Raw genomic sequence first — 13,908 nt, 5'->3', positions numbered from 1 at the left:
TTTCACCTGTTGCATTAGCAGTTGCTGTTATTGCTTGGGTTAGGAGGAAGATTGCTTCTTATGAGTACTCTGGGAAATTTTTTAAAGAATGCTTGAAAAAATTAAAATACCAAAAGTGTTTTTAAACCATACTTAGAATCTTGTTTATGAAGAATATTATTTATGAAGTTAGAATCTTGTGTACTTATGAAGAATCTTGTTGATCTATTCATTGAATTTTGTGTACAGGATTTTTGTTTGTCTTTTTTTCCCTTGCGATAACATTTGGTTAAAGAGGGAATTATCAAGCCTCTCAATTTTTTCTCCCATTGATATTGAGTCACATATTGGCTGATAATCAGGTGGTCTGTAAAATAAAATGAGATGAAATGTAATCCATTTAATTTTCCTACATAGTATCTCTTAGAAGCTCCTGTGAAAGGGTTTGTGAGGGAGAAGTTGTAAAATAATGGAATATATAAGATTCGGAGGTGTCTTTTAAAGTGCGACCTGAATTTTCGCAGATAATGTTACTAATTAAATATTAGTCATTAATTCTATCATATGTTTGCTGTAGTACACATTAAGATTTAGAGATGGCTGAGCGCAGTGGATCACGCCTGTAATCCTAGCACTTTGGGAGGATCAAGAGTGGGTGGATCACTTGAGGTCAGGAGTTCAGTATCGGGCCTGGCTAATGTTGGTGAAAACCCATCTCTACTAAAAATACAACAATTAGCCGGGCGTGGTGGCGCACACCTGTAGTCCCAGCTGCTAGGGAGGTTGAGGCAGGGGAATTGCTTGAACCCAGGAGGCGGAGGCAGCAGTGAGCTGAGATTGTGCCACTGCACTCCAACCTAGGCAACAGAGCAAGACTCTGTCTCCAAAAAAAAAAAAAATTAGAGATGATTTTTATAATGTATTTGCTGTGTTATTAAATAATATTAGTATTTATTCAGTTGTGTATTAAACTATTAACAGTAAATTCTATGATTTATGTATTTTATTAATAATTACTTATTTTTAATACAATAATACTGGACATAAAGTAATTTTATTGCAGTGTACTCATTACTTTGCTTTTTGGTATTTTCTCCTTGCAGTACTAAAACAGGTGCCATTTTAAATTCCCAGACAAGGAAAAACCAAGGATTAGAAATTAAGTAGCTTACCCAATGCCACACATCAGTAAGTGGTGACACTGGAGGTCAAACCTGAGTCTTTTTTACTCTAGGACCGTTGCTACTGCTTTGCTTTGCTTTGCTTTGCTTCTTGTGTGTTCTCTTCTCCTCTCTCCTCTTTTCTTTCATAGTGGCAGATACATAACTATAGAGAGCATTGGCGTGGCCTCCAAAGCTAGCAGTTTGGTGGGAGTCAGAACATTTAACCAGGATGAAAATTCAGGGCTGAGGTAGAGGGAGTTACAAAGATTCAGGCGCCCTGGGAGCATAGAAGAGAAGTGCTTCACTGCCCTTCAAGGTGCGAATGCTCTCTAGAGAAGATACTTGCCTTCAAAGGATAATGAGGAGTTTGTTAGAGTGACAAAGGAGGAAGGACATTTTTCAGGAGAGGGGATATATGTGTAATGATACAAAAGCAAGAGAGGACGTGGCACATGTGAAGGCCTGGAGGTAGTTTCACATGGCTGGAACACAGTGTATGGTGTGAAGGGGACATTTCATAAATGGCCTTGGACCTCAATGGTAAGGACTTGATATTTTTTTCAGTATGTGATTGGGAGCTAGTGAAGAATTTTAAGCAGAGAAATGACACCGTCACATTTGAATTTTAGAAAATTACACTGATTGCTGTGTAGATGATGATTTATTTTTTAAAAGGGTAAGGTGATAGTGGCATGGAAACAATCTTAAAACAAACAGCATAATCCTTCCACAGTGTTTTTGTCCCAGAGTTACTGTCTCATGTCAGTGCCTTTAGGGGTGGTGGAAAGACAGTTGGAAGAATTCTGTAAAGAATTGTCTACATGTCCCTTCTACAGGGGTCACCTTCCATTCACCCCTCAGCCCCAGCCTGCTAGGTTTCTGCCCCTCCATAAACAGCTTTGACACACGTGACTTCCTTCTTGCAGATTCAGTGGACTTTCTTCAAAACCTCCAGCCCCTTTTGATGCCACACAGTATATAGGCTACATCTCCTTTAAAACTCTTTCCTTCTGTAATGCTTCTGTCTCCCAGTTTTTTACCTGTCTCCCTGATTTTACTTTATATTGTGGGCTCTCAGGATTCTCATTGGCTTTTTATTTTCTTGCAACTATCATATTTATAAATAACTCCCAAATCTTCAGCCTAGGGTCTCCCTGCTGGATTAATAGATTGCCTAATAAACATAATATGATTATATACATAAACACAGACACACACGTGACAGTAATAACAATTGTTCTTTTTGAAGGGTTTGCCATGTGCTAGGCATTGTGCCAAGTATTTTACTTGCATGTTCTCATTTAATCTTTATAAAAACACTGAGTGATTTATTATTGTGAAAGATTAGGAAATTGATGTCCCTAGAGATGAATCTGCTGGCAGGTAGAACTGGTATTTGGATCCAAGGATCTGACAATGGAAGCTGATGCTTGTAGCTGCTCAGTGCCCTTCAGATACCCAACTCAACATGACCCACACTAAGCTTAGTGACTGCACCCTAGCAAGTACCTGTTATAATTATAGCTAACATTTATTGTTGCTGCTTCTGTCTGAGGTACTGTTGTAAATCATTTAACCCTTACAGCAACCCTTTGAGTTGGCACTGGTAGAGTGTTTTTACAGATGAGGAAGCAAAAGTCACACAAGTGACTATGGAAACTAATTCTAGGACATGGATTTTAAACTACTCTCCTGTACTGCATTATATTACAGTTTAATGCTACTACTAACCTACTATTCTAGTTCTAGAAACATGGGAATCACCTCCGATTCTTTCTCCTGCCTCTTCATTAGTTATTTAATCTTTCCAAAATACTATCTCACTCCATCACCCAGGCTGGAGCACACTGGTGCAGTCTCGGCTCACTGCAACCTCCACATCCCAGGTTCAAGCGGTTCTCCTGCCTCAGCCTCCCCAGTAGCTCCACACCTAACTAGTTTTTGTATTTTTAGTAGAGATGGGGTTTTACCATGTTGGCCAGACAGGACTCAAACTCCTGACCTCAAGTGATCCGCCCACCTCATCCTCCCAAAGTATTGGGATTACAGGCATGAATCACGATGCCCGGCAGGCTTTTTTTTTGATGAATCATAGTCATAATATTGTTCAGCTTTTTCCCTGCCTGTTAGATGACCGTCAAGTAGTATAAATATTAAATTTTTGTTTGTTTGATTTTTCTACTTACATGCTCTCAGGGATGCTGTCATTGTGCTTGCCTTTGCAGCTTCTCTTTCTAATTTGATATAGACTAGAAAGTAGAAGACGAGTTATTAGGTTCACAACTGCTAGAAGGAGTAAATACAGGCTCCTATCACTAAAGTATCGGAGTTTTTACTCCATGGATTTAGTGATGTCTGTTTCGTTTGGGTACCACATGGTCGTTCCCTAAATTAACTGACGTAGTTAGGTATGTTTACATAATCATTCCTTTCTTTTTAGAATTTCTTAGACATTTCTGCAAGAGGAACATGAATGTGGATCTCCAGGGAATTGGAGCATTAACCAATAATGCCTTGGGCCCAGTGTGGTGGCTCACACCTGTAATCCCAACACTTTGGCAGGCCGAGGTGGGCAGATCACATGAGGTCAGAAGTTCAAGACCAGCCTGGCCAACATGGTGAAACCCTGTCTCTACTAAAAATACAAAAATTAGTTGGGTGTGGTGGCACACACCTGTAATCCCAGCTACTTGGGAGGCTGAGACAGGAGAATCGCTTGAACCTGGGACGTTGCAGTGAGCCGAGATCATGCCACTGCACTCGACAAAGGGAGACTCCATCTCAAAAACAAACAGACCAATAATCCCTGAACCAGCTTTTCTTCTTTTTTTTTTTAAACACTCTTCAGTTTTAGTCTCAATAACATGCATATTACGTTCTAAGTGTTCTAATGTGAGAATTAATATGTTCATTTTAGATATACACCCCCATTTTTTAATAAAACGGGCAATTTAGTAATATACATGCTGAGTTTAAACACGGTTTTGAGTAGTTCTGACACACAGTAATACACATCCAGGTTTTATTAAAGAAAGATGGTACACTTATTTGTACTATCCTTCTCTATTGTAGCAGAATTTTCAATGGCAGACACAAAGGTATTTAAATTCACTGTCTGTGAGTATGCTGCCCACAAGCATGCTTTAATGTATTAGTGAATGCTCTTAGGAAAGTCAGTCCTGAGATGGAGTTTGGTTTCTTAAAAGTGTGTTGAAATGTTCATTAATATATTGAAACATTTTAAAACGTTTATTAACATACCACTTTAGACGTTCACTGCCTTCAAAATGTTTTTTTTGTTGGTTTCAAATATATAAATGCTTTATTCATATATGATCCAGTTTGTTTCCCTTGATTTTAGGGCCCTAAACTGATTAAAATGTACCCAAGTCATAAGCATAAGGTTGGGATAAGGGAACATTGATTTATTGTTATACACTTAATGAAGTAGTGGACATACAATGGCATGATCTTGTGTGAATGTTTTATAATTTTTATTTGGAAGTTCCATATTACAAATACATCGTCTTTGTTTCGATAGGATCCTGATTGAGTCAATGCTTTACATTCTCAGTCCTCTGCATAAAGCTGAGAGATGCCTACTGGTAAGACTTTCATGAAATTTATGTATAAAATTTACATTTTATACATTTACTTTTAAGTTTGGTTTATTTTAAGGGATTCTTTAACAGATCAATGAATACAGTAGATGTCATTGACCAAATATACTACATTTAGAGATACTTATTGGTTTTGTATTCAGTTTTCCATTTAATGTTGTGATTAAAGTTAGTATGTATTTAATGGATGGTAGTTTGGGACTCAGCTGGACAAGGTAAATACTGATTACAACATAGGGTTAGTTTTTATTTTTTATCGTCAAAATTGAATGTTTTACTCCACCACAAGCATTGGCAATCTTTTCTAAAAGGACCAGCTAGTAAATATTTTAGGCTTAGTCTCTGCTATAACTACTCAACTCTGTGTCTGTCTCTGTTTTAAAGCATGAAGGCAGTTATAACAATTCTTAATCAAATGGGCATGTCTGATTTCCATAAACCTTTACAAAAACAAGTGACTAGCCTGCAGGCCATAGTTTGCCAACACTTGCTCTAGAGCACCCATTCATTCAGTGTTTATTAATTTAAAACGTAATGACTGAGTATGTACACTATGTCAGACCTCATAATTGTTGCTAGGGATGTAGTTATGGGGGAAACAGACGATATGTTTCTAATAATTATACAATTTCCATTTGGGTTAAGTGCTGCGAAGGAAGAGAACAGCCTGCTATGTGAGAAAGATGAAAATTTAGATGAGTTTGTCAGGAGATGTTTTATTTACAGTCAGCATTTAAACTAAAGACAGGTTAACACCAGCCAGGTGAGGAGTTAGAGGAAGTTTGCCTCAGAAACAGCTTCATGTGGGAAGGAGCTTGTTGTGACGGAGGAGCTAAAGGAAGGGTATTACAGCTAGAACATAGGCATCTAAGAGGGTATTTGTCTTGACTTGAAGCCCTGGAGATAGATCAGGAGGTATGGAACCCTATAGGGCATATAAAAGACTTATTTTATCCTAAATGAAATGGGAAATTTTCAGGGGCTTAAGCATTATCTTATTGATGTTTTAAAGGAAAAACCTGTTAATGTTTGTGGACTACTGATTACAGGCTAGGCAGACCTTAGCCATTTTCATGCAAAATGATCTTTGACATAAGATAATTGTGATTTTACAGATAAGGAAAATTAAGTTTAGAGATGTTAAGTAACTTGTCTAAAGCCACATAACATGTAACTAACAATGGTAGATGCTACTGTTTATCAGAAATAAAAAGTTAACTTGGCAAAGGAGACTTTTAGAGTGAGTGGCCAAAAAGGTCAGAGGGATACAGGTGAACGTTGTGATCACTAAAGTCAAAACAAAAAGTATTTTAAGAAGGAAAGACTGGTGAGTTTTTCTAATGTAGCTAGAGAACTCATGCCGGTATTTACAAGACTTTATTTCTTAACATAATAGTAGTGTAGATTATGTGTTATAATAGAGTCGTTTACAAAATGACATGACTCTATCTTTTGTAGCTGAGAGTGAAGCAAAAGTAAAAACCAAAGTTCACTTTGAAGAACTGCTTAAGACTCACAGTGATCTAACGCGTGAGAAGAAAAAACTGAAGAAAAAACTTGTCAAGTCTGGAGAAAACGTCTCAGTAAGTAAATGATCATTGGGTAATGGTGATTTACATATCTGCATAAAATGCAGGTATGACTGCATTTCATGTTAAAATTCTAAGGAGTTTGGAAAATTAAAAACACTAACACTATGTCATGGTCAATAACACATGGTAAAATAAAGTTTACATTAGAATCAACATCACTGTGGCAGTATTGAGTTCATTCTTGAGTGCTGTCCTACAGGAAGAACACACACACAGTGGGGAGCATGATCGGAGATAGTGGGGAAACTCAAAACTAGCCATGATACCATTTTGAAGAAAATATTTTTAACCCATAATTGTGACGAACTTAGGAAGTAGTATCTTAACTTCAGATATTGAGTAGCTTGTGCTTATTTAAACTTTTTCTGTGTGATTCTACCCGACAGAACCAGGAGAAGTCAATGGCCTTAAGGCAATAATTATCCTTTTATGTTTGAGGCACACTTTCAAATGATAGAATTTTTGGCAGCACACTTTAAGGGATTAAAAATACAGTGCTTAAAGTAAAGACTAAGCAAATCAGCAACTAACTACAACCTGATCCCCTTGGAATCACAAAGAGTCTGTATTGGCATCCACAGTTAGTGTACTCTATACCCTTTATACCTATCTCACTACTTCAGTTGCGCTTTTTACTACTTTGACTGTTATCTCTTCTCACAGAAAAAAAATAAATAGGTTCTAGTGTAAATAATAATGTAGGGGTTTTTTTGGCAGGAGTTTTATGATGAGTTATACATCCTACATTTTGCTTGTAGTAAGATTTACCCCATTTTTTCTTAAGACCTGTTTATTTTAGTATTCTGTCTGGCAGCTGTCAATGTAACAGTATAAATTCTGAAGTGAGGCAAAAATAAGTACTAACACAGGCCAAAATCCAGCTGCACACACGTGAGGGTTCATAGTATATACACTGGTATACTACTGCACAAAAATTTCCAACTGACAGAGTGGGACAGATTAGCACTTCCATAGTGAATGCTGCTCTGAAATAGCATGTGCTTTTTCCAGTGGTACTGGTGTACAATATGGTAGGGAATAGTGACATGGAGGATGAAACATTGCTTATTGGTATATGCCCTCGCCTCAGATGTAGTGGTTTATGTTGGGCAAAAGCAAAAAGAACCCTGGAAACAGTTGTCTGCAGAGATGTTTTATGCTCAGAGAAGAACCTCATATTGTGTCACAGTATTAAAGAACTGGGAGTTGTGAGCCATGAACAAGACTGAATCTAAACTGATTTAGGCCAAGGTTTAAATTAAGTGGATAATCGGAATAGGCAGAGGTTATTTCCATTTACCTAAAGTCCAGTTTAAATGTTGAGGGGCACATAAGTGTGAAATGACTAAACATAATTTACCCAGCCTCTCTTTGCAAACAGCAGACCTGACTAGGCTTCTATTCTTTCAGAAATAAGTACACTAGGAACAGATATTTGGAAAGAGATTTCCCAGCTCAAAAGATGGGGAATATTTCTAGAGGACTTAGAGGAAAACAAAATATTTTTGACATGATTAACTTTAGGAAGTAAAAGAACAATACCTGCTTTCATTTGCTAGATGCCTGAATGCTTTCTATCTTTAGGCACTCTTCTAAACACTTTATATGTATTCAGTCATTTAGTACAGACGACGAAATTATGGGGTTTTATTTCTTCAGAGGAGAAAACTACATCATAGAAGTTAAGTAACTTGCTGAAAGTTACATCGTAAATGGTAGAACCAGGATTCAAACACTGAGAGCGGTAGTGCGGAATCCACTGCCTTAACCACAACCCAATATTGCCTATTTTAATGAAATTTGAAGAGATAGGACCTCTTCTTGAAAGAAGAACGGGGAATCCTACGTACAAAACAGGCTGAGATGAGAAAGGGAGCAGTCTGAAATAAAATTAAGCGAGGAAAAAAGTCAAAATAAGGATTCATAATAATGGCAGGTTGATCTTATGTTCCAATTATATATAAGGCACAATAATAAGAGTTTTACAAATATTATTTCTAAATCTTACTGTTAATCTTGCAAGATAGGCATTGGGACTCTTTTTTGGCACATGAGAAATTTTATAAACAGGCATGTTAAGTGACTTCCTTAGGTCATATAGTCAAAAATAGGATAACCAGGATTTAAGACCGCAGTCTCTGCAATTTTAAAAGTACATGTTCTTTCTTCAGTTGCTTTCTTAAGACTATATCTCAGGCCTAAAATGATAGAATTGACACTATGTTTGAAAAATCTAATCAGTGAAGTGGGAGACAAATTCGAGGTGAGAAGAAATGACCAAAACTAAAATGAAAGTAATAAAGAATGAGGACATAGGAAAATATTTGACCCACAGATAAGTATTCCCGGACAGCACTAGTGGAGCAGCAGCAATAACAAGCATGACGAAGAAACCTTGCTGAGATTTCTGAAGAGATGAGTCCATCCCGCATTCTAGGCAAGACTTATGAGATGAGAACTATATCTAGAAACATTCTTTTGTTTTTATCTTAAGAGTAAAATAAATATTACAAACACTTAAACAGAAAAACATATAATACATTTCAGACTTCTCTGTAAAAACACTAAATCCAAAAGACAATGGAGAAGTATTTAGAGCATTAAGGGAAAAATTGTAGCCCGAGGAATCTAGTCACCTAAGTTGTTAGTCATTTGTGATGGTAGTTGTAAACATATGTGCATTATTAGCGAAATATTATCAGTGTTCCATCCCTAAAAAAAAAAAAACAAAGATTTAAGATTTATTAAAGATGTAGTACCATTTCTAGATAAGAATCAAAGTTAAGAATTTAAGAATAGAACATCTTAAGATCTTAGAGGGAGGGATGAAGAGAAGTTGGTTAAGGAGTATAAAAATACAGTTGGAAGGAATAAATTCTAGTAGTTAGTATTACAGTAGGGAAATTACAGTTAATAATTTATTGTATATTTCAAAATAGCCAGAAAAAAAGATTTATGTTCCCAACATAAAAGATAAATGCTTGGAGTAATGGGTATGTCAGATGCTCTGATGTGATCATTATACACTATATACAGTGTCAGAATATCACGTGTACCCCCAAAATATGTACAACTATTATATATCAGTTAAAATAATTTTAATGGAAAATTTATGAACCAAAAATACATTGGATGAACTTTGAAATCAGTTAAATATGTAGAACTTTCTTAATTATTATATATGTCCAGAATAATTCCTGAAGATTTTACATTAGATATGTATCTATGATAATGTGAGAGAACAGAACCAAATTATTTTCAAAGGTTAAGCAAAGCGTCTTAACTTAGGAAGAAAAAGTCACGTAACCATTATTCTTAACCATAGCGTGTAGTCAAAAGTTATTATTTCATCCTAGAGTTTGAAATAAATAAAACAAGTGATAGATATAAAATAGATTATTACACTTTCTAAGTCATCTGAGTTAAAAAAATTAGATGAGATCTTTTAAAAGAATATAATGAAATAAGAAATTTAAGAGCAAACTCAGTCATGACAATAAATGTAAATAGTTTAAGCTTCCTACTTTTAAAAGCGGATTCAAAAATAGACTTTTAAAGTAATCAGGACCAGGCATGGTAGCTCATGTCTGTAATCCCAACACTTTGGAAATCCAAGGTGGGAGAAATTGCTTCAGTGCAGGAGTTCAAGACTAGCCTGGGCAATGTAGTAAGATCCCATCTCTCAAAAAATAACTTATCTGGGCATGGTGGCATGCACTTGTAGTCCTAGCTACTCGGGAGGCTGAGGTGGGAGGATTGCTTGAGCCTGGGAGGTCGAGGCTGCAGTGAGCCATGATCATTCCACTGCATTCCTACCGGAGTGATAGAGCGAGACCTTGTCTCAAAAATAATAGTAATAATAAATAAAATAAAATATCAGATATTTTGCTTGCAAGATTCACACATTAAACAAAATGACATAAAGTTTAAAGGTAAAAGTGTGCAAAAATATAGACAGTTGTCTATGTTTTTCTTTCTGAAGAAAAACTTATAGCTGTCTCATTTATGAATGTGTGTTAAGAGAACAAAATCGCTATGTAAATATATGAACACATTGAAATTAATCATGTTAAAAGAATAATCTGTCTCAGCGATAGAGTTCCCCCGAAGAACTCAAGAATAGCTTAATAATTGGATATCAGTCAATATTAATGTTAGTGCAAATAAATTGAATAAAAAAATATAAAAATAACAAGGAAAACAGCTGTTGTATTTTTATTGGAAATAGGATGGTAATGGATTTTTTAGAACATTTTGTGTTCGTGTATGTGAAAGCCATACATGTGAGCACCAAACCTAGAGCATGCTGTGGGGTTCTCGGAAAATGCAAATCCATACATATACATGGTATATTATGTATGATTTCAATAGTTTTCTGTGGGGTCCCTTTGAAAAGGGGGACACCTAGCCTATAGGTTCTTCCTTTAAAATCAGGACCTGCAAGGGAAGACGTCTTTTCATCATAAGTGTTTAATAATCTTGAAGTAAATATATTAAGGCATGAAACATAAAGATATAATAGCTTTTTTTTAATAGGTATTTGTCCATATTTGTTGCATAGCAGGCACCATAAGTGTTTTACATGTATTAACTCATCTAATTCTCACACACATCCTATAAAATCAGTATACACTGAAGAACTGAGGCACAGAGGTTAAGAAACGTACCCAGGATCATATAACTAATAATAGTGAATCCAGGTCCTACTGATTCTATAGCTTGTACAGTACAGTTCATAACAACTATACTGGCTCCCTGTTATGCCAGTGTATAGTGTACAGTGTGGGCAAATATGACGCTTAGTGAGGAGAACAAATGATCATTATTGATGGTTTGAATGCTAATATTAGAAAACCTATGTGAATCAACCTGTGTGAACAAAATAAGTACACAAAATTAACGATTATAGCTAGAAACAATAAGAAAATATTGGAGAAAAATACAAAAATTAACAGATAGATACTACATACATAGAAACTACAAAAGTCCTGAAAGATCTTAAAAGTAAAATTTCCAAAAGTACAGATTCAAATAGAAAACATTTATTAGTAGGTATTACAGATAGGTTGCACTTTATATATACTGGGTGTTTCCAGCTTAATTTTTAGTTTTAATCCAGTTGTAATAGTTTCCAGTGGATGATTTATTTAGTTGCAAAATTAGGCTAAAGTTAATGCAGAAAAATACAACAGGAAGATTAACTGAAATATTTAAAACAAAAGGCCAGGCACAGTGGCTCACACCTGTAGTCTCTAGCATTTTAGGAGGCCAAGACAGGCAGATCACTTGAGGCTAGCAGTTCAAGACCAGCCTGGCTAACATGTTGAAACCCAGTCTCTAGTAAAAATACAAAAAATTAGCCAGGCATGATGTTGTGTACCTGTAATCCCAGCTACTTGGGTAGCTGAGGCACGAGAATCATGTGAACCCAGGAGGTGGAGGTTTCAGTGAGCTGAGATCATGCCACTGCACTCCAGCCTGGGTGACAAGAGTGAAACTTTGAGGGAAGGAATTTTATCTCACAAACTAAAAATTACATTTCAGGTAACTCAGAAACTTAAATGTAAAAATCTAATAGGCAGATATTTCCATAAGGCAATAAAAATGACTGGCTGGTTTAACCTTCCAGTGTGTAAAGATATTGTGTTCTTAAAAGGGATAAAAGACCTCCCAAAATATTCTGGTCTTAAAAGGGATAAAAGACCTCCCAAATGAAGACAGCATTTTGTGCCTGCACACAGAAGACTCAATGAGTATTTGTTGAATGAATGAATAAATCTGATGTATAAGATACTTTTTTGTCAAAAACCAAACCTGGCTATAAGCCAGTTCACTGAGAAAAGTATGTAGTATTTTTATAGTCATAGCATTAATGCTCTTACATATAGCTACTGATAATAATTGCTAATATTTATTGAACAACTACATAATGTGGAATCAGAAGGACCTTCTGAGTATTTTATAATTATCCTATAATCCTTGTAACAACCTTATGAGTAAGTTTCATCCCTACTGTTAACTTGTAAGGAAATTGCATAAATTGATTCTATAAATGTTAAAACAATAGCTAAGTGAGCAAAAGGAATGAAAAAATAAAACCAGATACAAGAGAAAATAGCATTGACTAATAAAATGTAGTAATATTTTAAAAGAGGTTCAGATTGGAATACCAAGATATTTTTGCTTATCAAAAAGGTATTTAAAAGTTTATTAGTAGTATGGTAGCAAGCAAGGCTTTTTGGTAGAATGCTGGTGGAAAGGTTAACATGTGATATGGTTTGGCTGTGTCCACTCCCAAATCTCATCTTAATTGTAACTCTCAAAATTCCCATGTGTCATGGGAGGAACCCAGTGGGAGGTAATTGAATCCTGGGGACAGGTCTTTCCTGTGCTGTTCTCGTCATAGTGAATAAGTCTCATGAGATCTGATGGTTTTAAAAATTGGAGTTTCCCTGCACAAGCTCTCTCTGCCTGCCGCCATCCATGTAAGATGTGACTTGCTCCACCTTGCCTTCCACCATGATTGTGAGGCCTCAGCCATGTGGAACTTTAAGTCTATTAAACCTCTTTCATTTGTAAATTGCCCAGTGTCAGTTATATCTTTATCAGCAGTGTGAAAATGGACTAATACACTGTCTTTGAAGTGGTTCAGGTTTTTCCAGCAGTATTCAATAGCCTGGTTATAGTTATGGAAATAAAGTTCACTAAATTTGAACAGTGCATGCAGTTTTACCAGAGAAGTGTGATGGATAGGAAGTACATGAAAATGGCGGGTGGTGATTGAAGTGATGGATTGTGGGATCAAAGCATCAGGAATTAGATAAGAGGGGCTTGATAAATAAAGAGAATATAGTGGGCTCAGAGTGTAATAAACTGCTTATTATTTTACACTGCTAAGTCTGGAGTGGTTTGATACTCAGCAATAGTAACTGGAACAAATAAATATGAATTGCTAAGAGTAAGCACTCAAATTGTAGCTATAAAGATTTTTGGAGTTGCATATGCATTTTTTTAAAAGGGGAAAGTTAGGCCATATTTTGCTCACTTTTATTGTGATACTGTATTATCTTGATTTTATCTTCGCTCACTTTATTTTTATAATAGTTATTTTGTAGAGGTGATATCTTCTTCATCTTATGAATTACATTTTCTAAAACTTTTTGTATTGTGCACTGAATTGATTTTAAAAGGGTAGAAAATCTTCACAGTTTCCTAGGTATTAATAATATCCTTCATGTGTTCATTCACCTATATAAGTGCTGGCCTGGATTTAGCTTATAAATCTGTAATTACCTTGGCTCTGTCCAAAACAAATTTAGAAACCCACTGTTTTCAGAGGGTAACTAAATTTAAAAAACCTTAAATGGGCTGGGTTTGGTGGCTCATGCCTGTAATCCCAGCACTTTGGGAGGCTGAGGTGGGCGGATCACGAGGTCAGGAGTTCGAGACCAGCCTGACCAACATAGTGCAACCCTGTCTCTACTAAAAATACACACACAAAAAAATTTAGCCAAGTGTGGTGGCAGGCACCTGTAGTCCCAGTTACTTGGGAGG

General features: G+C 36.0%; 1 protein-coding gene across 3 annotated transcripts in view; it reads left to right on the top strand.

Moving 5' to 3' along the window:
• AHI1 (Abelson helper integration site 1) overlaps positions 1 to 13,908 on the top strand; it is a 209,378-nt gene that overhangs the window by 773 nt on the left and 194,697 nt on the right. For 2 of the 3 annotated variants that reach the window (XM_025383909.1, XM_025383910.1), the window contains 2 exons: positions 4,684 to 4,747; positions 6,221 to 6,345. In XM_025383909.1, coding sequence (XP_025239694.1) covers positions 4,738 to 4,747; positions 6,221 to 6,345 — 135 coding nt within the window. In that variant the 5' untranslated portion in view covers positions 4,684 to 4,737. Of the gene's footprint in view, positions 1 to 1,082; positions 1,168 to 4,683; positions 4,748 to 6,220; positions 6,346 to 13,908 lie in introns of all 3 variants that reach the window. The other variant, XM_025383908.1, reaches the window with a different exon arrangement.

This window comes from Theropithecus gelada, chromosome 4 (assembly GCF_003255815.1).
Source record: "Theropithecus gelada isolate Dixy chromosome 4, Tgel_1.0, whole genome shotgun sequence".
In the NCBI taxonomy this organism is placed as follows: domain Eukaryota; kingdom Metazoa; phylum Chordata; class Mammalia; order Primates; family Cercopithecidae; genus Theropithecus; species Theropithecus gelada.
Note: the sequence above shows the minus strand (reverse complement) of the source record. Positions and strands in the feature narration are given on the sequence as shown.